Genomic DNA, 26,656 nt, shown 5'->3' with positions numbered 1-26,656 from the left:
AGGACTTCTGACAGGCAGGAAATCTGACCCACCCAGGTGCCTATCCTACAGGCAGGTACGTAAGCAGGGTTACACAAGTGGACTTTTGGAACTATAATTTCTAAATTCTAAAGGGTATTTTCTCATAGTCTTAAATCAGACTAAAATTTATAGACCAATTTATGACCAATTTCCTAGTAATTCTCCTGAAGGGAATGCCAGGCAGCTATTAGGTAGTAAAAGTTCTCCACTGATAATATCTGAGGTTGTTGTAATCAACTTTTATTTTGTCCTGCTATGCTCTCAAGGGGGTTCCACTGACACCAGAAAATAAACTAACATCAAAAATTACCCATTTAAACTATTCTGTCAAAATAGTTGAAACTCTTAATGAAAAAAATTCAACTTTCCAAATAGAAACGCGTTTTCATAACTAGCTATTTACCTAATATATACTTACCTAATAAATATGTATTTACCTAATATATAGAAATACAGCTACTTGTGACTCTTTAGCCCACTTTCTTAATTATATTAAATTGCTAAAAAAACAATGAGGTTGGGCTTCCCTGGTGGCGCAGTGGTTGAGAGTCCGCCTGCCGATGAAGGGGACGCGGGTTCGTGCCCCGGTTCGGGAAGATCCCACATGCCGCGGTGCGGCTGGGCCCCTGAGCCATGGCCGCTGAGCCTGCGCATCCGGAGCCTGTGCTCCGCAACGGGAGAGGCCACAACAGTGAGAGGCTCGCGTATCGCAAAAAAAAAAAAAAGAAACAATGAGGTTTAACTTGGATATGCTGTGTCCTTTGTGCCCACCCTTAGTTTACATCACATGTCTAAAGCTTACCTCAACATTCATCCTTCCAGCCTCACTCAGCACATGCCTTTGCAATAGAAAAAAACGCATCACCTTCTCAATTTCCCTCATTTTTACTATTCAAAGTCTCTACATCTTCTTCATTTCCATCTTTTTTTCTCCTGTCTTTGAACGGTTTCCTTTCTTCTTTTCAGAGCTAACTCCTCAAGCTGTGCCCTTGACCCCAACTCCTTCTGTCCCGCCTTCTGCTTTTGGATCTCTGCCCCTTCATTGCCTCCTGGAGTCCATAAAGTCTTCCATCACATTTAAATTAAAATGAACACATCTTCTCTTCCTCCTCTAGCTGATGTCCCACCTCTCTTTCCTTCACTACTCTAAAAAAGTAGTGGATGCTCTCATAGGGCAAATGTACATTCCAAACACAGTACCATGGCAGCCGTGTGGAGAAAAGCTTGGAAGAGTTCAACACTATTATATAATTCAAACAAAATACAAATATGTTCTGGACTAGGATAATGACCAGAGAAACAGAGAAAGGAAGTGGATTTGAGAGACATTTAGAAAGTAGAACCAAGAGAGCATGACTACTGATTGGGTAGAAGAGGGACCCAATCAAGTGATTTCAGGTTTCAGGGAGGTTAAAGTAAATTTAAGATTATTCCAAAGAAGGAATTTGATATCATAAAGGTGTCAATTCTCCCTAAAATAATCTACAGATTCAATACAATTCAATCAAAATTCCAGCTGGGTTTTAAAATCTTGACCAGCTGGAAGAGTAAAGGCCCAAGAATAACCAGGAATTTCCTGGAGAAGAATATGGTGTGGCAACTTGCTCCACCAGATGTCAAGAATTACAATAAAGCAACAGTAGTTAAAACATTGTACTATTAGGCCAGGGATAGAAAAATTGACCAAAGGAATAGAATAGAGAGCCCAAAATCAGATCCACACATACATGAAAGGTTATAATAGGACAGATGTACCACTTCAGATCTTTGGTTTAGGAGAACATTTCAATAAATGATACTGGAACATTTGAGTATCCATATGGGGAAAACGGAAGTTTTATCACTATATCACATTCAAAAATATCAATTTAAGGTAGAGTGAGGTCTTAAATGCAAAAAGCAGAATTTTTAAACTTTTAGAAGAAAATATGGGAAAATATGACCTTGGTGTAGGGAGGGAATTTTTAAACAAGAATTTTTTTTAAAGCTGTGACAATAAAACAAAAAAGATATATTCAACTACATTAAAATTAAGACCCTCTGCTCATCAAAAGACATCATGAAGAAAATTTTAAAACCAGCCACAAATTGCAAGAGTATACATGACACACATGTAACCAACCAAGGACTAATACACAGGACTTATTTTTTTCAATGCCAAAAATCAATATGAACAGGACAAACAAAAATGTGTACAGCAAATTGATAGAACAGGAAGTATAAACATATAAAAAGATACCTCAACCTTTGCTCAAACTGAGAAATGTTAATTAAGACCATAATGAGACATTAGTTTTTATCCACCAAACTGATAAAAATAAAGTAGACAGCACCAGTTATTGTAGAGGATGGAGATCAACAGGAATACTCATACACTACAGGCGGGAGAATAAATTGGTACAACCCTATGGAACAATGTGCCATTTTCTTGAAAGTCAAACATTTACATTCTCTACATACCAACAATGTTAACAGAAGACATGAGAAAGAATATTACCCTTACTCTTAAGAGGAAAAAAACAAAAGAAAACAACCCAAATATTAATTAACAGAAGAATCAATAAATAAATGGTATGGTTTAGTTTTGTAAAAAAAAAAAAAAATATATATATATATATATATATATATATGTAAGCAGTAATTCCAAGCACAATATAAAAATTACATTAATAGGTTTAGTAAACGTTACTCAAGACTTTTCACCTTGTTCCTCTTGGCCTTCATTTGAGCTTTTGCCAATAGAGCATACATGGTGGCCTCAGGCTTATTCAAAGTGATCCCATCTAAGACCTGAATGGCCTTGTCATGTTTCTCGCAAAATGAATAAATGAGTGCTTGCTGTATAGGACTCAACTCAATGAGACCTAAAGGGAAAGGAAAATTTATCAATAACTTTGCCAAGTATCTAGGACTTAGAATATAATTATTTTAAGACAGTCAAGCAATTCAATAATCTATTTTTACAATATGAATTAATAAATCAATATGATACTAAAATCTACTTACTGTCAACAAACAATAAGACATTCCAACTACAAATGAACAAACAAAAAATAACAGCATAAGCCTGGTATTTCCTATAATAATCTCTCTCACAAAATTCACTAGGCTATGAAGTATTTTACAAATTGGTTACATACATGTGAAACTGAAGTTTTAGTTTCAAAATCTAACTTTAACTTTCAAGTGAACCCTTCATGCTATCTATACAGAGCTACTGAAAATAGTATAAAAAATTTAAAGAAGTATTTCTTTTTAAATTAAGACAATATTATAATTTTACATTGATTATATTTACCTTTGGTCATTTCTGCTACTTGGTAAATAGTGAACTTTGCAAGACCATAGCACTTCATCCTAAGAAGATATTGTCCTCTGGAAGAAATAACAGCTTTTTAATTCTAAGCAGTTAAAAATAATTTTTCTAAAATAAAGTTTTTTATACTCAGTTACTTAAAATTTTAAATTATAATACATTTATTCATACTTATTATAATACATTTGAAATTATAAATATTTTATGTAAGTCTAAATAGGCCAATTAGCATGGAGATGTGAGAAGAAAACAATTTAGTAAATGTGAAGCTGAAAGAAAAATAGTCAGATCTTTTTGTAATTATCAGCATTTGAAAAGTTATACTCTGTTGCTGAGAAATTTTAAAAGCTAAACACAGTTTAAGGGGCATACAAATGGAGAAGTATTTACATAAATTGTTAAAATGTGGTTCAAGAGTTAAAAGATGAAGCAAGACCTTATCAGAAAGCATTGTTCCAGTCCATTTTCCCATTTTCTGTAAATCCATTTCCCATGTTAGTAATTATAATATATTTTTGGTAGTGATAACTCATAATTTGCAATGGGTCCTTTTATAGCAAGCTCTACTGCATTTGAAATACAATTCAATGTATCTTTTTTTTCACTGAATTACCTGAGGTTTATACTTGGTACCTCTGGGTACACAATCAAAATATATTACCTTACTTTCATGAGATCTGTGATAACTATCTAACCAGTAATCTAGAGAGGCCTCAAAGAACTTAAACACAGACAGTTGTGTTTTGATGCAAGGACAGAACAAAGGGAAAGGTCTGTTATCTTATATTATGAATTATCTTAAAGTTTAACAAAAACAACTATATCTGACTTGCTGATTTGAAGATGGCCATTTCTGGGAGATTAAATGTAAAACAAGGAGGCTGGAAGGATCAAGAAAGAACTAAAGATTCCAACAGCTAGCTCAGATCTTAAGTTATCCCAAGAAGAATTCTATTTCTATACACATACCTTATTATATATAATTGGATTCCATCTGGCTGAAGGTGGATAGCACGAGATAACTCTCTTACTGCCTTTTTCAATTTGTGCAACTGTTGAGTGATAAATAGAAACTTAGCTCATAATAATACTGATTGCTTCCTTTCTGATAGTTATTCCCTCCCACCCTTCAATACAGAAATTTTGCAGGAATCTCTCCTAATACATGTGTTTCTTAAGAATCATCAAAGCAAGTGGGATACAGAGAAGTTAAAAAAAAATTTATGAAGCAAAGTCTTTTTTTTTAATTATCTTTAAATTTGAAGAATGATTACACAGATCCACAAATATATAGTTTTAAATAAATATGATTATATCATATATTCTAGTTTGTTTTTCTTTTTTGTTTAGCTTTTCAGTTTTCTCCCTCAACCATAACACCTTTTACACCAAACTTTACTCATGCTAATAAACTAGCTTGCAAAGGAATGTAAAATAAAAAGTAAAAGTCAATTCCACTTAAAATTAAGAGAGGAAAAACAAGCTTGCACTTAATGAGTAAAATGAATGAATAAAACAAAATACAACAATGATGAAAAAGATATCTGTTTAAAATCAATATACAATGAAAAGTAAACAACGATTCTTTCCTTAATACTGGTTACAGAGCATAATCTGAATTTATACAAATTTTTACAAACATTGGGGAAATTACAAAAGGGGGAACTAAACACATCCCAGCAAAATGAACCTGGGACAACCAACGACTCCTCTTACTATGCTGACATGGTGATCAAAACATTTGTGCATAGAAGTAGACAATACCTGTTAAAATGGTGCAAAGTGTTTGGAGGAAATAGTGGGTGGAGTCAAAAGAGGGAATTCAAAAGGAGGGAGTCTGAGATGTTTTTAAATAAATTTAAGAATTACTGTGGAACTTCAGGCCTGCTGCTTCTCAAGCTAACCCTGATCAGGTTGGTATAATTAATAAACCACCTTGTCATATGCCTGCATTGCTCCACCTGGTTCCAATCATACATAGCTATGCATTGAGGAAACCCTGACTGGGAATGATGGAAGCTCACTCTCTGGTCTTTGCAAGTTTTCCTGGGGTTGGACTTCTCCAGGTAGCATTAGATTGGATTTACCCTGGAGCCTAAACCCACACCGTAGGCATATGTATTCTTCTATATACATACACAGGGTTTGGTTTGTCATTGTTTTATCTACATGGGATCATACTGTATACACTTTAAAGTCTTCTAAATCTTGTTCTAGAATATCTCTTGGAAATCCCTCCAAATCACCTGGCATAATTCTAACTATTCTTTTTATTGACTATATAATACTCTATAGTGTGAATACAACATAATTTATTCAACCATTACTGTGAAGAGGTTTTTGTCTCCTCAGAACAATGAGTCTTTGAATATATGTCCTTACACCTTGATATTATGCTGGTGCTTTGGTTTCTAAATATGCTCGGAGGAAATTCCAACTTCCCCATAAGGCCTCAGCTCCATCAACAGGGAGTGAAGCAAAAGGGCCACACACACTCCCCACCCCTTCCCAACAGGGATCAAAAGCAAACCTGCCCTGGGGATAATACCAAAATGGCCCCAGGGTCTTCTGCTTCCATCATCAGGAAGGTAAGGACTTAGTCACACTGCATCCTGAGATGAAGACAATGAGAACAGAGCCCCTAGCAAACTCCCAATGGACATGCAGTGTGAGCAAGAAATGAACCTTTGTTACTTTAAGATGGTGATTTTGAACTTTTATTTGTTGTTGTTGTTTTCCACAGCATAACAGGCTATCCTGACTGAAACCAATGTGAGGAGAGGACTTGTAGGAGATGAGGGCAGAAAGGTAACAAGGAGCCAGTTCACATGAGCTCTTGTAGGCCTTTGGCTTTTGCAAGATTTGGCTTTTATTCTGAGCACAAAGGGAAGCTATTGAAGGGTTCCAGGCAAAGAAGTGAAATAATCTGATTTATGTTTTAACAGGATCACTATGCTGCTGTTTTGAAAACCCATCAAAAAGGAATAAAGAACAGAAGCAAAAAGACCAGGAGGCTACTGCAATAACCCTGGTGAGAAATCAGTGTCTTGGACAGGACAGTTAATGATGGAGCAGTAGAGGGAATATCTGTTTTGAAAGGTAGACACAACAGCTAACAGTCTTTATCTCTGGGAAGTCCAAGTTGGTTGGAGTCAGAGAGAGCTCTTATTATTTACTATATTGTTTGAATTTTACACTAAGGATATATTATTTTTTAATTTAAATAACTTGTAAATTTAAAAAAAAATTTAAAAGAAAGTGTGAATGATTTGGACCCCATTCTATGCACAGATCTCATTCTATGAACTCACCCATTCACTCACTCCTCATACACACACACACAAAACTGATGGACTCTAAAATGTTAACAGTAGTTATCTCTGGAGAATGAAATAATGGATGTTTTTTAATGTATTCTTATTTGCATACATATATTACATGTGGTAAATATACATTGCTTTTGTAATAAGAAAAAAAACAGGCATTATTTAAAAAAAAAAAGACAAAAATTCACACCTAATCAGGAGAGGATTTTTAAGTGGGTAATTATAGTTAACTATCAATATATCTACCTAATATGTATTGTTTATAAATACATTAGGCTCTGTAATTAGCTGAAAAAGAATACGTTGATATATTTGAAATTACATTGAACAAATATTCAAAAAAATGAAACATTTTTAAAAAATCAAAGTTCTCAAACCTTAAATACCTTATGATAGGCTTCTGCTCGACAAATATAGCTTTGAATATACATAGGGTCAAGTCTAATAGCCTCAGAAAAATACCGAGTGGCTTCAATGTAGTTATCCAGGTGTAGTAGATATATGAGGCCAATATTTATATAAGGCAAAATAATGGTTCTAAAAAAAATGAGAAAGCAAAATATTCTTAGACATTTTAATTATTCCAGATATTCTCCAATTATAAATGAACCTAATGAAATACATACATCAATTTATACCAGGGTTCTTTCTCTTGGACAGGACAGTTTTCCTAAAGCAAAATAAATTAGTTAAATACTTTCTATTAAAAATTATAAACACCTTTATGAAATCCTTAGTTAGGAATAAACATTTGTAGAGCCTGTCCTAGGAACTGATTTCCTGAAGTCTCCTAGACTCTTAGCAATACTTCACTCTTCCCTGACTTATTCTTGACTTATCTTGGATAACAAGCTTAGTTTTCCTCAACTCAAAAGTTTTTGCCTCAAGCTATGTTATATTAGCCAAGAGAAAGGGTGAGGAACAGTGAGAAAGAGCAATATTCTCGAGGCTTAGGGTTAAAAATCCTCTCCACAGAGGTATTAACCCAGTTGCTTTTCTGTATCAAATAAAAGTTGTTTTTCTCTCTTAGAATCAAACAATTTTCAATGTAGAAATAACCTTAGAAATTATTTGTTCCATGCCTCTATTTCAAAATGAGGAAACTACACATTCTGTATCCCAGCTGCACAGAAGCCCTGACCCTTTTGCCGACTGCCCACTTTCTGGCTTTCTGCAACTGAAACTCATTTCTTTCTCTTCCTGACTCAAAAATATCCCAAAGAAAACCACTGTGGCCATTGTGGAGCCATGTTCCATGACTTTTCCCAAGCCAAGTTCAAAGTTTACCTTAAATAAGCTAAGTAAGCAGTCTGCCGGTTGGCACAGAATGGGCATGATTTGTTACTCTTTCTGACACCTTCCATTGTAAAGAATACTTCTTTGGAAAGAAGAGGAATTATTTAATTAACTTCTACTTTTTACAGCCTGGCTTTCTGACTAGTGTATGTAACTTTCAGTCTGTTCCTTCCTGAACCTGTGTTCTAATGGTATTTGCTTTTTTTATTTTGCTTTACTAAACAAAATGTAGTCAGAAGTCCTAAATAGAGGATTTCTTCCCACTGAGTCGTATATCGTGCCTAGCAACAATATAGCAAGCAAGTATTTTGCCATTATTTTAAAACTTGATGACAATTTTCCATGAACTTAACTTCAAAAAGTTTTAACCTGGGCATGCCCAAACTGCTCTTAATTACTGGTTGATTTTGCTATCCTTGGATTTAAACTCCTCTCAAACCCATTCAATCTCTAAAGTTTGCAGAAGCATCTGAGGCAAACAGATATTGAGAACAGTTCTTATTTTAGAAGTAAGCTTATTTTCAGAGGTAGTATTCTAATTCTAGGATGGCTTCATAATTGTCTCATTTTTACAAGGTTATTAATGATGAGGGGAGAAAGCTTTTTCTTCCACCTATTTTATATAAAAGTGAAATCAGTAAGAATCAAAGGGAAAACATACCTTTCTAGAGAAATAACAGCTTCAAAGTCACAAACTGCCAGCAACCAAAGTTTTAGATCCGTGTAGAGTGTGCCACGATGCAGGAAGCAGCTAAGATTCTCACAGCCGTCATTTATGAGAGCTTAAGAATAAAGGGATATATCATATTCAGGTTCTGAACAAACATATCCGAGTTACATTTTAGCCTATGCCCCTTCCTACTGTTTATTCTTATTTTTTTTAACATTACATAAAATAAAACATATCTGTCATGAGTGTACTTATTTGGTGAGTAAAACACAGTACTCACATAAAAAAGTGTATTTGTTTATAAGGAACAATGTGACTGTTATGGTTCACAAACTCATTAGAGCTGGGAGAAATTCTGGTATTAATCTATGATAGTCCACTCATTTTACAGACGAAGAGATTAAGGTCCAAAGGGGCCAGGTACAGTGACCATGCAAATCAATGGCAAAGATGGGCCTAGAATCTAACCTCTGATCCCCTGCAGTGGATTGCAGTCAGAAAGGTGCCATTGCCCTTGATGGCTTGTTATTATTTGGAAGGTAGGAAGGCATCATTACTGGCCCAAGAACAGGTTCTGGTACAAACCCAGACTGGGGCAGACAGAAGAGGTCAGGCTTATACACATAAACCAGGAGGGACAGCTCAAAGAGGCTACTCCAATTGCAAGCAGACCTTGGAGTTAACGCAGGCAACTTGACTATGCGTATCCCAAAGAACAGAAGCATGGGGCAAAAATAACCTCCTCTCAGGACTCCAGGCATGTGGCTCTCATCAGTGACCAGTCTAGCAGTCTAGAGGTTATCTCGTGTCTCCTCACTTGCTGATTCCCCCTCAACTTTCAAAAACATGCAGTGAAGTAGATGAGATTTTTACATTTGATCCACATCGCCCAAGCTTCTCAAGCTAAAAAGGGAAAGTTCTGCAAAAAATGCACACACAGCCTGGGGCACAAATATGCACAATACTAGATTTGGGGAAGTATTCCTAGTGTAAGCAGTGATCATACAGATTAAGCAATCACTTGAAGGCCATTTGACTGCTCAGTTCACAGTATGACTGTCTAGCAAGGAGAAAAATAGCTGCAGTTGGTTAGTTGGTTGCTCTAGAAAAATAGAAACATTCTTCTTTTTTTTTTTTTTTTGCGGTACACGGGCCTCTCACTGTTGTGGCCTCTCCCGTTGCGGAGCACAGGCTCCGGACGCGCAGGCTCAGCGGCTGTGGCTCACGGGCCCAGCCGCTCCGCGGCATGTGGGATCTTCCCGAACCGGGGCACGAACCCGTGTCCCCTGCATCGGCAGGCAGGCTCTCAACCACTGCGCCACCAGGGAAGCCCTCTTCTTTTTTTTTAATTTATCTTTTTTTAATTTTTGAATTTATTTTTTTATACAGCAGGTTCTTATTAGTCATCAGTTTTATACACATCAGTGTATACATGTCAATCCCAATCGCCCAATTCTTCACACCATCACCACCACCACCCCGCCGCTTTCCCCCCCTTGGTGTCCATATGAGAAACATTCTTCTTGAGGAAACAAAAATATTAGAATTACTTATCCTCTCTGTGCTTCGGTTTTCTCATCAGTAAAATGGGGATGATAATAGTACCTACCTCATAGCATTATTCTGAAGAGTAATTGAGACTCTCCATATATAGCATTCAGAATAGTGCTTGGCAAGTAGTGAAACGCCTAATGAATGTAAGATATTATTATTAGCTTAGAAAAATATATTGAGGGTCCTTTTTGATTGTGAAAGATAAAACTCCTTAGGCTATCCTATAGGAAAAGACTGAGGCTAAAATAAAGCTGGTCTGCTCTGAATAATTAAATAACAAGGATCTGTATTATTGTGATAGCCTAGAAAAGAGCAGGTGAAAAGCCCAAAACTTGGAGAAGAGGGAAATACGAGAAAGCAGCTCTTAGGAAGACCAGGAAGAAAGGGGTTTCGCCAGATGGCAGATGGACAGGGCTGACAGAGACCAATAAAAGATAAACTTACAGAAATAAGGGTGTTTAACCTTCAAATTTAAATTATCTGTGCTAACTTTATCCTCTGAACCCTAAAACATTTAGTAACAGATGGTAGCCGTGAGCAGTGAACGGGTGAACAAAAATGGAGACTCAATCAGACAGCAGAAATTAGGTACAAAGATTCCAAGAGAATTGAACAGGAATCCTCAGTTCTCTCTTCTAGGAATCCTTGGAAATAGAAGGGAGGGCACTAGACTCCTCTCAGCACATAGGATGGGCTTTGAGTTATTTTATTTGAATATTCATGGGAAGGGTGACCTCAGAAGGCAAATGGATTTAGAGATATCAAGAAACAATCATCTTTTGGAGTTCCCTGGTGGTCTAGCGGTTAGGATTCGGCACTTTCACTGTTATGGCCCGGGTTCAATCCCTGGTCAGGGAACTGAAATCCCGCAAGATGCAAAGCACTGCCAAAGGAAAAAAAAGGAGAAACAATCATCTTAGATTGCCTCCCCTGAGGAGCTATGTATTCTCTTCCTAAGAGTCTAGTGGTCTCCTTAATCTCTAGATTCTGCCTCATCTAGGATGTTGGGATTCTAGCACTTTGCACCCAGGTGAACACAGCCATGTTTGGAGTGTTGGACTCTGGCTAGAATTTGCCAGTCAGTATGGGCTAATTTATTCAGCTGGACACTGTTTACTGAGCACTTATTCTATGCCCAGAATTGTGGACATATTCATATACCAAGAATGCACTGGTACAGGGTAAAGAGAAAATGGCCACTTTTTGCTGCTGCATCCTCTTACTGAGGATTCTCAAAGCCCATTTTTAGTCTAAGGGTTACAAAACTCTGAATTTGACTAATCCATGGGCTGGGTCTATGGAGTAGGACACAGCCCACTAGGAAAAATCACTACCATTTTATCAAGACGACTAAGAAATAGGCCTGGGGCTTCCCTGGTGGCGCAGTGGTTGGGGGTCCGCCTGCCGATGCAGGGGGCGCGGGTTCGTGCCCCGGTCCAGGAGGATCCCACGTGCCGCGGAGCAGCTGGGCCTGTGAGCCGTGGCCGCTGGGCCTGCGCGTCCGGAGCCTGTGCTCCGCAACGGGAGAGGCCACAGCGGTGAGAGGCCCGCGTACCGCAAAAAACAAACAAACAAACAAAAAAAAAAGAAATGGCCTGGATTTCCATAAATAGCCTCAGAACTTCATATATAGAAAGAGATTTCTTTGATATGATGTTCTCTCTGTCACAGTTGTACACACGTAAACACACACACACTCATACACACTAAAAGGGAATATTAGAAACACTTTTAGCTAAATTATTGTAGCTTTAAGTATAAATAAATATATATGCTATATAAATATATAAGTATATATATATAAATGTATAACAATATACATATTACATTAGTCATCCCACATTAGTATTCTACTCCATGAAAGTGAGCTGCTGAACCTCAGATTAAATTCCCATGTATTTGCCATTAAAGGTGAAGTACCTGAAACACTGTAATCCTGCAGTGCTCTAAGAGGGTTACTCTTCCTAAATAAGCAGGCTCTGTAATACAATGCTAACCAGTTATTAGGATCTAAGTGAATTGCAGTAGAAAGATCTTGAGTTGCTTGCTTATAAAAGTGCTGTTTAAAATATACTCTCCCTCGGTATGTCCTAGAAAAAGTAAAAAATTGATTTTAACATGTACTTCAAAATATAAATTTTCTCTTTTGGGCAAACTTATACAACTACTTTTATATTTGAATAACAACTTGTGATTATTTCTCTTTGCTTCCCAGGAAAGTTTAGTCATAATGTTAATAGCAAAAAGGATATGGACAATTTATAAATAAATATGTAAATATATAATAAAATACTTTATTATTATATGTATAAATAAATATATAATAAAATACTTTATGCTTGTTGATATTATATATTAATTATATATATGCTTAATAATTATATTATATTTCTTACATTTATCAGAGAGGTGTGTCAATAAAATAAATGAGGCACCCAAGATACACTGAAGATACACCCCCAAAAATGGGAGGCAGCTCTATCTGCAAGGGTAAAAGCTATTGTATCAGTTTTATGAGTTGAATTCTACCTCCATTAACTTCTGACTTCAATTTCGAAATTTTCATTGACCTATATCAACTCTGAAAATCTCATCTTCGATCACTTAATAATGTAAAACAAATCAGTCTTTACAGCTAAAATTAAAAAGACAATTAAGGAAAAACAGGAAGAAAGCTAGTAGGTTGCCTGCTCTGAAGAAGTTAAATCCAGGGGGAGGAAAATAGATGTTCAAGAAGGTTATAGTATGAAAACAATGGTAATTTGGAAAAAAGAGTACAGCAAGTAACAGAGGTCTTTCAAAAGCACTAAGCATCCTAAGACTTAGGATATTTTATCGTGGAACAAAATATTTTTTTACCCCACATATAAGAAATGTCTTATGTAGTTTCTAATGAATATAAGAATCTTACATTTATTTTTAATAATTTCTGATTGCTAAAGACTATTACTAATTATTTCTAAGTATATATATGATTCTGAACTTAAAATCTTACAGAATAAAGCATTACTAATATTTTTTGCAGGATTCCATTAAGTCATGTCAATTCCTCAAACACACTGACTTCTGCGTCCATTCCTTCTTTCATTTCTACTGCCTCAATACTGAAGACCCTCATCACATCACATCTGGGCTACTACTTTATTCCATTCTTATCTCTAGCATGATGAGATTTGATCATCAGCTAATAAAGATCACTTTTCTCAAAAACTTTCAACAGCCCCCTTTTGACAATGGGATAAGGCTGAATTCTTTAAAAAGGCATATAAGGCCTCCCATAAGATAACACCACATTATAACACCTTGAATTAACCTTCTGTTCTTCTCCAACTAATCTGATGCCTTCCTGCAAGTAATCCCCCTTTAAGTCAAGAAGTAGACAACCAGAATAGAACAATAACTAGGGATGAATTTTTAAAGAGCTTCAAAAAAGTTTGCCCTCTCTTCAAATGGGTGCAAGCTGAGATAATTCTACAAGTAAGTTATTTCAAACTTTCAAAGAACAAAAATTATCCAAATCTAAAGACATGTTTCTAAGAAAAGAAAAAGATGAAAGACTTAATTCATTTTGAGAAAGTAGCCAAATCCTGAAATCAAAATCTGACTATGAAATTAGTGAACAATCTTACTATGAATATAGATGAAAAACTCTTGAAGAAAGTGAAGACAAAGCAAATTCAGTATTGTTTAATAATATTCTATCTAAAAATATATGACGGCCAAGAGGCATTTATCCTTCAAAATTAGAAAGCCTATTACCATGAAATTCTTATACACAGATCATAGGAAAAAAATTTAAACAGGAATAAAGAGATATTCCCTTGAAATAATTAAAGAATAAATGGCTCAAAAATTACAACTGTGATGTTTCTTGGTAAAAGTCAAAGGCATTTTCATTAAGTTCAAAAGATGAAGATTCTTATTATCACCAACATTATTGTTAAGTTAAAGTTGATGCAATGATAAAATGAGTTGGGAAATTAGAGTAGAGCAAAAGAGGTAGAACAGGGAACTCCGAAACTCCACCTTTCCACAAAAGCAATGAATAAGCAGGCAAACACTGTCAGAAGCAATTAAAGAATTAAGAATCTAATTAAAAACTTAGAATCACCAGGGTAATACTTAATAAAGGAGGAAAAGCTGCAGAATTTTGGTAAGAGAGCTCTGTGGTGTTCTAACTCACCCTATTTCCCTCCCCAACTTCCCAGACACATGGTGGCCTTGAAGAAAACAACCTGCATTCCTGATGCAGGTTACTAGTACCAGAGGGAACAATACAAATCTTATTCTCAAAGAACTGTAGCTGTGTAGTTTTGACCTGTCTGGTGGATCACTGAAAGACTGGCTCAAATGTTTCCCTTTGTTTTGACTGCCTTAGAGCTTTCCCAGGGCTGATGTGACTTCCTGGATGGTATTTATCAAAGTCATTTAAAGGCAAACGTATTAGCTGCTGCCACTTGGGGCAAGGGATAACAGCTGGGGCAGGCAATAGTCAAACCAAAAACCCTTGTAAGAAAGAAGGTGGAGAAGGAGATACCAGGGGGATGAGGGCTTTAGAAAGTTTCCGCATATTTTAGGGAATCTAAAAGGCCACATGCAAACCCAAGGCTGAAAGCATGCACAGAAAAGACCTACGAAGACCCTTAGCTTTCACCTCTGGTTAATTCAGGCTCTGTGCAAGTAGGACATGAAAGCCAAGGCATTGAAGTTGTCTGGATAAGCATTCAGGGAGTGCCCCAAAAGAGAGTCAATCTGCAAAGACTGAGAGTTTTTTTGTTTGTTTCGTTGGTTGGTTTCGTTGGAATCTCAGTCAAATCACTAGCTAACCTCCAAGATAACAGAACACAGACTTCAGTGGCCACACATGACAAAGAATACAGACTTACAAAATCTGTTCAGAAAAGTCACTAAACAAACTACACGAACGACAAGAAGCAGCAACAAAAAACACTTAAAGAGGAGGAGGTGAATATGATATCCAAAGGTGCCACATAATAATATTCAAAGTGACTACTTTTCAACAAACAATTACAAGTAATGCAAAGGAAGAAGAAAATATGGCCCATTCACAGGATAAAAAAAAAAAATAGAAACTATCCTTGAGGAAGCCCAGACATTGGACAAAGACTTAAAATCAACTGTCTTAAAATCAACTTAAAAACTTTAAATAAACTATCTTTGGGAAACCCATGGCGGTCCAGTGGTTAGGACTCGGCGCTTTCACTGCCAGGGCGCAGGTTCGATCCCTGGTCAGGGAACTAACATCCTGCAAGCCATTTGGCCCAGCCAAAAACAAAAAACAAAACAAAACAAAACAACCCGCAAAACTATCTTAAATATGTTCATATAGCTAAAAGAAACCATAAAGAACTAAAGAAAACTAGAAGAATGATGTCTCAACACATAGAGAGTATCAATAAAGATACTGATAGATAGAACTAGATTGATAGATAGAGAAATTATTGAAAAAAAGGAACCAAATAGAAATTCTGGAGTTGAAAACTACAAAAACGAATGAAAATTCACTAGGTTTCAACAACAGATTTGAGAAGGCAAAAGAAAAATTCAGGAAACTTGAAGTAAGGTCAATTCAGATTATCCAGCCTGAGAAGCAGAAAGAAAAACAGAGTGAAAAAAAAAACAAAAAAAGGCTAAGGGACCTCTGGAACACCATCAAGCATACCAACATATGCATACATTGCAAGTCACAAAAGGAAAGGAGATAGTAAAGGAGCAGAAATGACATTTGAAAAAGTAATGGTTGAAAGCTTCCCAAATTTGATGAAAGAAATGAGTCTATACAACCAAGAAGCTCAATGATTCCATAAATTCGAAGAAATGTAGAGGCACCTTATAATCAACCTGGTGAAAGCCACAGACAAAGAAAGAATCTTGAAAGCAGTATGAGAGAAGCAACTCATCATGTACTTGGAATACTTGGAATATTCATCAATAGATGAATAGCTGATTTCTCATTCAAAATCACGGCCAGAAAGATCATGACTCACTGAATAGTCTATGAATCATAAACACAATAAGTAAAAAGAAAACCACTCTTAGGCACAATATACCAAAACTGCTGAAATCCAAGGACAAGAAGGGCTTCCCTGGTGGCACAGTGGTTAAGAATCTGCCTGCCAATGCAGGGAACACAGGTTCGAGCCCTGGTCAGGGAAGATCCCACATGCCACAGCGCAACTAGGCCCGTGTGCCACGACTACTGAGCCTGCGCTCAGGAGCCTGTGAGTCACAACTACTGAGCCCGCATGCCACAACTACTGAAGCCCACACTCCTAGAGCCTGTGCTTCACAACAAGAGAAGCCACCACAATGAGAAGCCCATGCACATCAATGAAGAGTAGCCCCCGATTGCCACAACTAGAGAAAAGCCCTCGCACTGCAATGAAGACCCAACACAGCCATAAATAAATAAATAAATAAATAAAAATTTTAAAAACAAAGACAATGAGAAAAGTTTAAAAGCAACCAAAGGAAAACGACACATTACTTTCAAAGGCATTGACTAACCACTGATTTTGTCACTTAAAAAAAAAAGGAACCTATATGACACTGCATTGCAATATGTTCAAAGTACTAAAAGAAAATAAATGCCAAGGGAGGACCTTCAAGATGGCAGAGGAGTAAGACATCGAGATGACCTTCCTTCCCACAAATACATCAAAAATACATCTACATGTGGAACAACTCCTACAGAACACCTACTGGCAGAAGACCTCAGACTTCCCAAAAGGCAAGAAAATCCCTACGTACCTGCGTAGGGCAAAAGAAATAAGAAAAAACAGAGACAAAAGAATAGGGATGGGACCCACACCTCTGGGAGGGAGCTGTGAAGGAGGAGAAGTTTCCACACACTAGGAAGCCCCTTCGCGGGCAGAGACAGGGTGTGCGCAGGGGGGAAGCTTCAGAGCCGCGGAGGAGAGCACAGCAACAGGGGTGCAGAAGGCAAAGCAGAGAGATTCCCGCACAGAGGATCGGGGCCAACCAGCAGTCACCAGCCTGAGAGGCTTGTCTGCTCACCTGCTGGGATGGGTGAGGGCTGGGAGTTGAGGCTCGGGCGTCAGAGGGCAGATCCCAGGGAGAGGACTGGAGTTGGCTGCGTGAACACAGCCTGAAGGGGGCTAATGCACCACAGCTAGCCGGGAGAGAATCTGGGAGAAAGTCTGGAAATGCCTAAGAAGCAAGAGACAATTGTTTCAGGGTGCGCGAGGATTGGGGATTCAGAGCATCCCCTAAACGAGCTTCAGAGACAGGCGTGAGCCGCAGCTTTCAGCGCAGACACCAGAGACAGGCATGAAACGCTAAGGCTGCTGCTGCAGCCACCAGGAAGCCTGTGTGTAAGCACAGGTCACTATCCACACCTCTCCTCCCGGGAGCCTGTGCAGCCCGTCACTGCCAGGGTCCCGGGACAATTTCCCTGGGAGAACACACACCACGCCTCAGGCTGTTGCAATGTCAGGCCAGCCTCTGTAGCTGCAGGCTCACCCTGCATTCTGTACCCCTCCCTCCCCACAGCCTGAGTGAGACAGAGCCTCCTAGTCAGCCGCTCCTTTAACCCCCTCCTGTCTGGGTGAAGAGAAGACGTCAGAGGGCAACCTACATGCAGGGGCAGGGCCAAATCCAAAGCTGAACCCCAGGAGCTGTGCAAACAAAGAAGAGAAAGGAAAATTTCTCCGTGCAGCCTCAGGAGCAGAGGATTAAATCTCCACAATCAACTTGATGTACCTGCACCTGTGAAATAACTGAATAGACAACAAATCCTCCCAACATTGAGGTGGTGGACTTTGGGAGCAACTGTGGACTTGAGGTTTGCTATATGTGACTGACTAGTTTCTGATTTATAAGTTTACATTAGTTTAAATTTTAGATCTTTTTATCATTGTTGGATTTGTTTATTGGTTTGGTTGCTCTCTTCTTTTTTTATTACCTTTAAAATTTTTAATTCTAATATTTTAAAATTTTTTTATTTTATTTATTTATTTTCTTCTCCTTTTTCTTCTGAGCTGTGTGGCTGACAGGGTCTTGGTGCTCTGGCCGGGTGTCAGGCCTGAGCTTCTGAGGTGGGAGAGCTGAGTTCAGAACATTGGACAACCAGAGACCTCCTGGCTCCATGTAATATTGATCCGCAAGAGCTCTCCCAGAAATCTCCATCACAACACTAAGAGGCAGCTCCACTCAACAACCAGCAAGATACAGTGCTGGAGAACCCACAGCAAACAACTTGCAAGACAGGAAGACAAACCACCCATTTGCAGAGAGGCTGTGTAAAATCATACTAGGGGCACAGACACTCCAAAAGAGACCACAGGAGGCGGTCCTGCACACCAGAACGACTAGATCCAGCCTCATCCACCAGAACACAGGCACCAGTCCCCTCCACGAGGAAACCCACACAACCCACTGAAGCAACCTTACCCACTGGGGGCAGACACCAAAAACAACGGGAATTACTAACATGCAGCCTGTGAAAAGGAGACCCCAAACACAGTAAGTCAAGCAAAATGAGAAGACAGAGAAATACACAGCAGATGAAGGAGCAAGGTAAAAACCCAACAAACCAAACAAATGAAGAGGAAATACGCAGTCTACCTGAAAAACAATTCAGAGTAGTGATAGTAAAGATTATCCAAAATCCTGGAAATAGAATGGAGAAAATAAAAGAAACGTTTAACAAGGACCTAGAAGAACTAAAGAGCAAAGAAACAATGATGAACAACACAATAAATGAAATTAAAAATTCTCTAGAAGGAATCAGTAGCAGAATAACTGAGGCAGAAGAACGCATAACTGACCTGGAAGATAAAATAGTGGAAATAACTACCACAGAGTAAAATAAAGAAAAAAGAATGAAAATAATTGAGGACAGTCTCACAGACTTCTGGGACAACATTAAACGCACCAACATTCAAATTATAGGGGTCCCAGAAGAAGAAGAGGAAAAGAAAGAGACTGAGGAAATATTTGAAGAAATTATACTTGAACACTTCCCTAATATGGGAAAGGAAATAGCCAATGAAGTCCAGAAAGGGCAGAGAGTCCCATACAGGATAAATCCAAGGAGAAACATGCCAAGACGCATATTAATCAAACTATCAAAAATTAAATACAAAGAAAAAATATTAAAATCAGCAAGGGAAAAGCAACAAATACCATACAAGGGAATCTCCATAAGATTAACAGCTGATCTTTCTGCAGACACTCTGCAAGCCTGAAGGGAGTGGTGGGACATATTTAAAGTGGTGAAGGGGAAAAACCTACAACCAAGATTACTCTACCCAGCAAGGATCTCATTCAGATTTGATGGAGCAATTAAAACCTTTACAGACAAGCAAAAGCTAAGAGAATTCAGCACCACCAAACCAGCTTAACAACAAATGCTAAAGGAACTTCTCTAGGCAGGAAGTGCAAGAGAAGGAAAAGACCTACAATAACAAACCCAAAACAATTAAGAAAATGGTAATAGGGACATACATATCGATAATTAACTTAAATGTAAATGGATTAAATGCTCCAACTAAAAGACATAGACTGGCTGAATGGATACAAAAACAAGACCTTTATGTATGCTGTCTACAAGAGACCAACTTCAGACATAGGGACACATACAGACCGAAAGTGAGGGGATGGAAAAACATACTCCATGCAACTGGAAATCAAAAGAAAGCTGGAGAAGCAATTCTCATAGCAGACAAAATAGACTTTGAAATAAAGACTATTACAAGAGACAGAGAAGGACACTACATAATGATCAAGTGATCAATCGAAGAAGATATAAAAATTGTAAATCTTTATGCACCCAACATAGGAGCACCTCAATACATAAGGCAAATGCTAACAGCCATAAAAGGGAAAATCGACAGTAACACAATCATAGTAGGGGACTTTAACACCACACATTCACCAATGGACAGATCAACCAAAATGAAAATGAATAAGGAAACACAAGCTTTAAATGACACATTAAACAAGATGGACTTAATTGATATTTATAGGACATTCCATCCAAAAAGAACAGAATACACTTTCTTCTCAAGTTCTCATGGAACATTCTCCAGGACAGATCATATCTTGAGTCACAAATCAAGCCTCGGTAAATTTAATAAAACTAAAAACGTATCAAGTATCTTTTCTGACCACAACGCTATGAGACTAGATATCAATTTCAGGAAAAAAAATCTGTAAAAAATACAAATACATGGAGGCTAAACAATACACTACTAAATAACCAAGAGATCACTGAAGAAATCAAAGCGGAAATCAAAAAATACCTAGAAACAAATGACAATGAAAACGCGATGGCCCAAAACCTATGGGATGCAGCAAAAGCAGTTCTAAGAGTGAAGTTTATAGCAATACAATCCTGCCTCAAGAAACAAGAAAAATCTCAAATAAACAACTATTCTTACACCTAAAGCAATTAGAGAAAGAAGAACAACAGCAATAAAAAAAAAACCATAGTTAGCTGAAGGAAAGAAATCATAAAGTTCAGATCAGAAATAAATGAAAAAGATGAAGGAAATGATAGCAAAGATCAATAAACCTAAAAGCTGGTACTTTGAGAAGGTAAACAAAATTGATAAGCCATTAGCCGGACTCATCAAGAAACAAAGGGAGGGGCTTCCCTGGTGGCACATTGGTTAAGAATCCGCCTGCCAATGCAGGGGACACGGGCTCGATCCTTAGTCCGGGAGGTTCCCAAATGCCACAGAGCAGCTAAGCCTATGTGCCACAACTACTGAAGCCTGCACGCCTAGAGCCCATGCTCCGCCACAAGAGAAGCCACCACAGTGAGAAGCCCACGTGCAGCAATGAAAACAAATGCAGCCAAAAATAAATAAATAAATAGATTTTTTTAAAAAAAAGAAACAAAGGGAGAAGACTCAGATCAACAGAATGATAAATGCAAAAGGAGAACATCACACTGCAGAAATACAAAGGATCATGAGAGATTACTATAAGTGACTATATGCCAATAAAATGGACAACCTGGAAGAAATGGACAAATTCTTAGAAAAGTACAACCTTCCAAGACTGAACCAGGAAGAAATAGAAAATATAAAGAGACCCATTACAGCACTGAAATTGAAGTTGTGATTAAATATCTTCCAACAAACAAAAGCTCAGGACCAGATGGCTTCACAGGCAAATTCTATCAAACATTTAGAGAAGAGCTAACACCTATCCTTCTCAAACCTTCCATAATATAGCAGAGGGAGAAACACTCCCAAACTCATTCTAAGAGGCCACCAACACCCTGATACCAAAACCAGACAAAGATGTCACAAAGAAAGAAAACTACAGGCCAATATCACTGATGAACATAGATGAAAAAATCCTCAACAAAATACTAGCAGACAGAATCCAGCAGCAAATAAAAAGGATCATACATCAGGTTCAAGTGGGTTTATCCCAGGAATGCAAGGATTCTTCAATATATCCAAATCAATAAATGTGATGCACTATATTAATGAACTGCAGGATGAAAACCATATGATAATCTCAATAGATGCAGAAAAAGCTTTTGACAAAATTCAACACCCATTTATGATAAAAACTCTCCAGAAAGTAGGCATAGAGGGAACTTTCCTCAACATAATAAAGGCATATATGACAAGCCCACAGCCAACATTGTTCTCAATGGTGAAAAACTGAAACCATTTCCACTAAGATCAGGAACAAGACAAGGGTGTCCACTCTCACCACTATTATTCAACATAGTTTTGGAAGTTTTAGCCACAGCAATCAGAGACAAAAAAGAAATAAAAGGAACCCAAATCAGAAAAGAAGAAGTAAAACTGTCCCTGTTTGCAGATGACATGATACTATACATAGAGAATCCTAAAGATGCTACCAGAAAACTACTTGAACTAATCAATGAATTTGGTAAAGTAGCAGGATACAAAATTAATGCACAGAAATCTCTTGCATTCCTATACACTAATGATGAAAAATCTGAAAGAGAAATTATGGAAACACTCCCATTTACCATTGCAACAAAAAGAATAAAATACCTAGATATAAACCTACCTAAGGAGACAAAAGACCTGTATGCAGAAAATTATAAGACACTGATGAAAGAAATTAAAGATGATACAAACAGATGGAGAGATATACCATATTCTTGGATTGGAAGAATCAACATTGTGAAAATGACTCTACTACCCAAAGCATTCTACAGATTCAATACAATCCCTATCAGACTACCAATGAAATTTTTCACAGAACTAGAACAAAAAAATTCACAGTTTGTATGGAAACACAAAAGATCCTGAATACCCAAAGCAATCTTGAGAAAGAAAAACAGAGCTGGAGGAATCAGGCTCCTGGACTTCCGAGTACACTCCAAATCTACAATAATCAAGACAGTATGGTACTGGCACAAAAAGAGAAATATTGATTAATGGAACAGGATAGAAAGCCCAGAGATAAACCCAGGCATCTATGGTGAACTTATCTTTGATAAAGGAGGGAAAAATATACAATGGAGAAAAGACAGCCTCTTCAATAAGTGGTGCTGGGAAAGCTGGACAGCTACATGTTAAAGCATGAAATTAGAACACTCCCTAACGCCACACACAAAAGTAAACTCAAAATGGATTAAAGACCTAAATGTAAGGCCAAACACTATAAAACTCTTGGAGGAAAACATAGGCAGAACACTCTATGACATAAATCACACCAAGATCCTTTTTGATCCACCTCCTAGAGAAATGGAAATTAAAACAAAAACAAACAAATGGGACTTAATTAAACTTAAAAGCTTTTGCACAGCAAAGGAAATCATAAACAAGATGAAAAGACAACCCTCAGAATGGGAGAAAATATTTGCAAACAAAGCAACTGACAAAGGATTAATCTCCAAAATATATAAGCAGCTCATGCAGCTCAATATCAAAAAACAAACAACCCAATCCAAACATGGACAGCAGACCTAAATAGACATTTCTCCAAAGAAGATATATAGATTGCCAACAAACACATGAAAGGATGCTCAACATCACTAATCAGTAGAGAAATGCAACTCAAAACTACAATGAAGTATCACATCACACCAGTCAGAATGGCCATCATCAAAAAATCTACAAACAATAAATGCTGGAGAGGGTGTGGAGAAAAGGGAACCCTCTTGCGCTGTTGGTGGGAATGTAAATTGATACAGCCACTATGTTGAATAGTATGGAGGTTCCTTAAAAAACTAAAAATAGAACTGTAATACGACCCAGCAATCCCACTACTGGGCATATACCCTGAGAGAACCATAATGCAAAAAGAGTCATGTACCAAAATGCTCATTGCAGCTCTATTTACAATAGCCAGGACATGGAAGCAACCTAAGTGTCCAACAGATGAATGGATAAAGAAGATGTGGCACATATACAATGGAATATTACTTAGCCATAAAAAGAAATGAAATTGATTTATTTGTAGTGAGGTGGATGGACCTAGAGTCTGTCATACAGAGCGAAGTAAGTCAGAAAGAGAAAAACAAACAATGTACGCTAACACATATATATGGAATCTAAAAAAAAAGAAAATGGTTATGAAGAACCTAGGGGCAGGATGGGAATAAAGACGCAGACCTACTAGAGAATGGACTTGAGGACACAGGGAAGGGGAAGGGTAAGCTGGGACAAAGTGAGAGAGTGGCATGGACATATATACACTACCAAACATAAAATAGATAGCTAGTGGGAAGCAGCCACATAGCACAGGGAGATCAGCTCAGTGTTTTGTGACCACCTAGAGGGGTGGGATAGGGAGGGTAAGAGGGAGGGAGATGCAAGAGGGAGGAGATATGGGGATATATGTATATGTATAGCTGATTCACTTTGTTATAAAGCAGAAACTAACACACCATTGTAAAGCAATTATACTCGAATAAAGATGTTTTTAAAATTAATTAATTTTAAAAAAGAAAAAGATATGAAAAAGACTTCTTTACACAAACTATGAAACATTACTGACCAAAAGGAATGAAGACCTAAAGAAACAGAATGTACCGTATGCATACATGAAAAGACTAAAAATTGTTAGGATGTCAATTTCCCCCTACTGCTCTATAAATTCATTGCAACCCCAATCAAAATACAAAGGAATTGCCACAGAAGTTGACCTGCTGATTCTGTTCGGTTAAACCGTATGAAATTTTGAAATTTTACTATTTTGATATATAAAGAAGTCAATTTTCATATAGTTTAACCCAACTCAATGTGTTTGGAAATGCAAAAAAGCCAAGGAATGCTCTGACAATTTTGACAGATCAAAAGAACTGTTCTACTGGATTTCAAGACTTATTATGAAACTATAGTATTTAAGGCAGCATAGTATTGGTGCAAAGATAGATTTTTTTTAAGACCCGCAAAATAGAAAAAGAGACTGAGAAATAGATCCACCCATACATGGATCTTCATTTCCTACAAAGCTAACACTGCAAAGCGATGGTAAAGGCACAGAGTTTTTATTAAATGTTGCTTGGAAAATTGAACATGCATGCAGAAAAAGTGGAATTTGTTTCCCTACTTCACATCATATACAAAAATTGATTCTAGGTGCACTGTAAATCTAACTTTAAAAGCAAAACAATAAACCTTCTAGAAGATCAGACAGGAGAATTCTACATGACACAAAAGTAGGAAAAACTTAACTTATAGTACAAAAAAAGCACTAACCTTAAAGAAAAACGTTACTAAATCAGACTATGTTTCATTTTAAAACTTTGTTTACCAAAAGACAATTATTTAAGGAGTGCAGTGACAATCTGGAGGAGGAAAAAAATGTGCTGTAAATATAACCAACAAAGGGCCCATATCAAGAATATGTAATAGTTCATACAAATCAATAAGAAAAAAGACCAACAACCCAAAAGTCATCAATGACAAAAAAGAAAATCCAAATGGTTAAGAAAATTTTGAAAATGAATAATCATGTTGGTAATGAAGAAAATGAAAATTCAAACTAAATGAGATAATACTACACACCCACTAGGATGGCTACAACTTGAAAGTTATAATAGTACCCAGTACTGGTGTGGAGCCTGCATATACTGCTGGTAGTACAACCAGTTTGTAAAATTAGTTTGGCCCTACAGCTGAACAATTGCATACCCTATGTACCATATGTTCTACTCCTACTTGTGCATCCAACATAAATGAGCATATGTGTGTCATGTACAAGAAAGTTGAAGGAAACAGTATTTGTGATCATCAAAAATTAGAAACACTCAACTGTCCATCAACAGTAGGATGGATAAGTAAACTGCAATATATTCATGTAACTGAATACTATACAAAAATTAAAAGGAGAAAACTACAGCCACATGCAATAGTATATAATATTCAATGAAATAAGTTAGAATTGAAAGAAAACTACCTTATGATTCTCTTTATATAAAGTTCAAAAAAAACAGGCAAAACTAAACCAAGAATGTTTAGGGACACATACTTATGTGTTGAAACTATAAAGAAATACAAGTCAGGACAGTGGTTACCTTCTCAGGAAGGCAAAGGCACAAGAGGGTGCTAGTAAAGTTGTTTCTTGACCTGATAATGGTTACACGAGCATTTACATTGTGATAAGTCATTAAGCTGTATGTTTGTACTTTGTATACTTTTTTTGGATGCTTGCTGTATTTTTCTATAAAAATGTTAATGTTAAACAAAAACTGTGAGTGAAGAGATGAATAGGTATGGCTACATACACATTTTAAGCCTCTTCAAAACAAAACTTAGATGAAAAGAAAAGCAACAAAATGGAAACTGTATTATGCACAATAAGGTTGGAAGAGCAAAGTTTAATATCCCAGTTACAATAAGATAGCACAGAAATCTATATGAACAGTTCTCTGTACTGAATGAATACAAAGTATATGAAAAGAAATCCAAAGAAACAAAATATAGGTCAATACTTCAAAAACTGATAATGTAACTAGTATTCAGGAAATGCAAATGAAACAATTCTAAATTATCATTTCATGCCATTTAAGTTAAACTACCCACTACTCTTAGGGTATAGGTAAAGATTTTCCTTCACTAGTAGCACTAAAAATCGATTCACTACTTTTAAAGGGCTGTCTGATGTATTTCAAGAAATTTTCTTTCCTGAGAATGTATTTCAAAAAAAAAACATTCAAAAACCATATCTAAAATAATTCTCACCTTGCTTGAGAATTTTGGGGATCTATATTTAACAAGGTTGTAAAATCCTCTTCAGCTGCAATCCAGTTTTCATTTTCATAGTAGAACATCCCACGTTTAAATAATGCATCTGTTCTTCTGGGATCATAAAAAATACACTACATGGGGGTGTGGAGGGGAGGCACAAAAACATATCACATAATGAAAAAAAAAAACCAAGAAAAGTATATAATCCTATAGCAAATTAAATGGACTAAAACCATGTTTTTAACTTCAGATTACATAAAAACAAACTACTTTAAGATGCCAGAACTTTCAGATT

General features: G+C 37.0%; 1 protein-coding gene across 1 annotated transcript in view; it reads right to left on the bottom strand.

Annotated features, from left to right (window-relative positions):
* The window catches only part of TTC6 (tetratricopeptide repeat domain 6), a 195,040-nt gene that overhangs the window by 31,022 nt on the left and 137,362 nt on the right, over positions 1–26,656 (bottom strand). The window contains exons 14-20 of the mRNA XM_060293608.1: positions 26,356–26,492; positions 12,104–12,273; positions 8,621–8,741; positions 7,050–7,200; positions 4,307–4,389; positions 3,320–3,396; positions 2,725–2,885 (exon numbers count right to left, since the gene is read on the bottom strand). Of these exons, the coding sequence (XP_060149591.1) occupies positions 2,725–2,885; positions 3,320–3,396; positions 4,307–4,389; positions 7,050–7,200; positions 8,621–8,741; positions 12,104–12,273; positions 26,356–26,492 (900 nt within the window). The remainder of the gene's footprint in view (positions 1–2,724; positions 2,886–3,319; positions 3,397–4,306; positions 4,390–7,049; positions 7,201–8,620; positions 8,742–12,103; positions 12,274–26,355; positions 26,493–26,656) is intronic.

This window comes from Globicephala melas, chromosome 2 (genome assembly GCF_963455315.2).
Source record: "Globicephala melas chromosome 2, mGloMel1.2, whole genome shotgun sequence".
Lineage (NCBI taxonomy): Eukaryota > Metazoa > Chordata > Mammalia > Artiodactyla > Delphinidae > Globicephala > Globicephala melas.
Note: the sequence above shows the minus strand (reverse complement) of the source record. Positions and strands in the feature narration are given on the sequence as shown.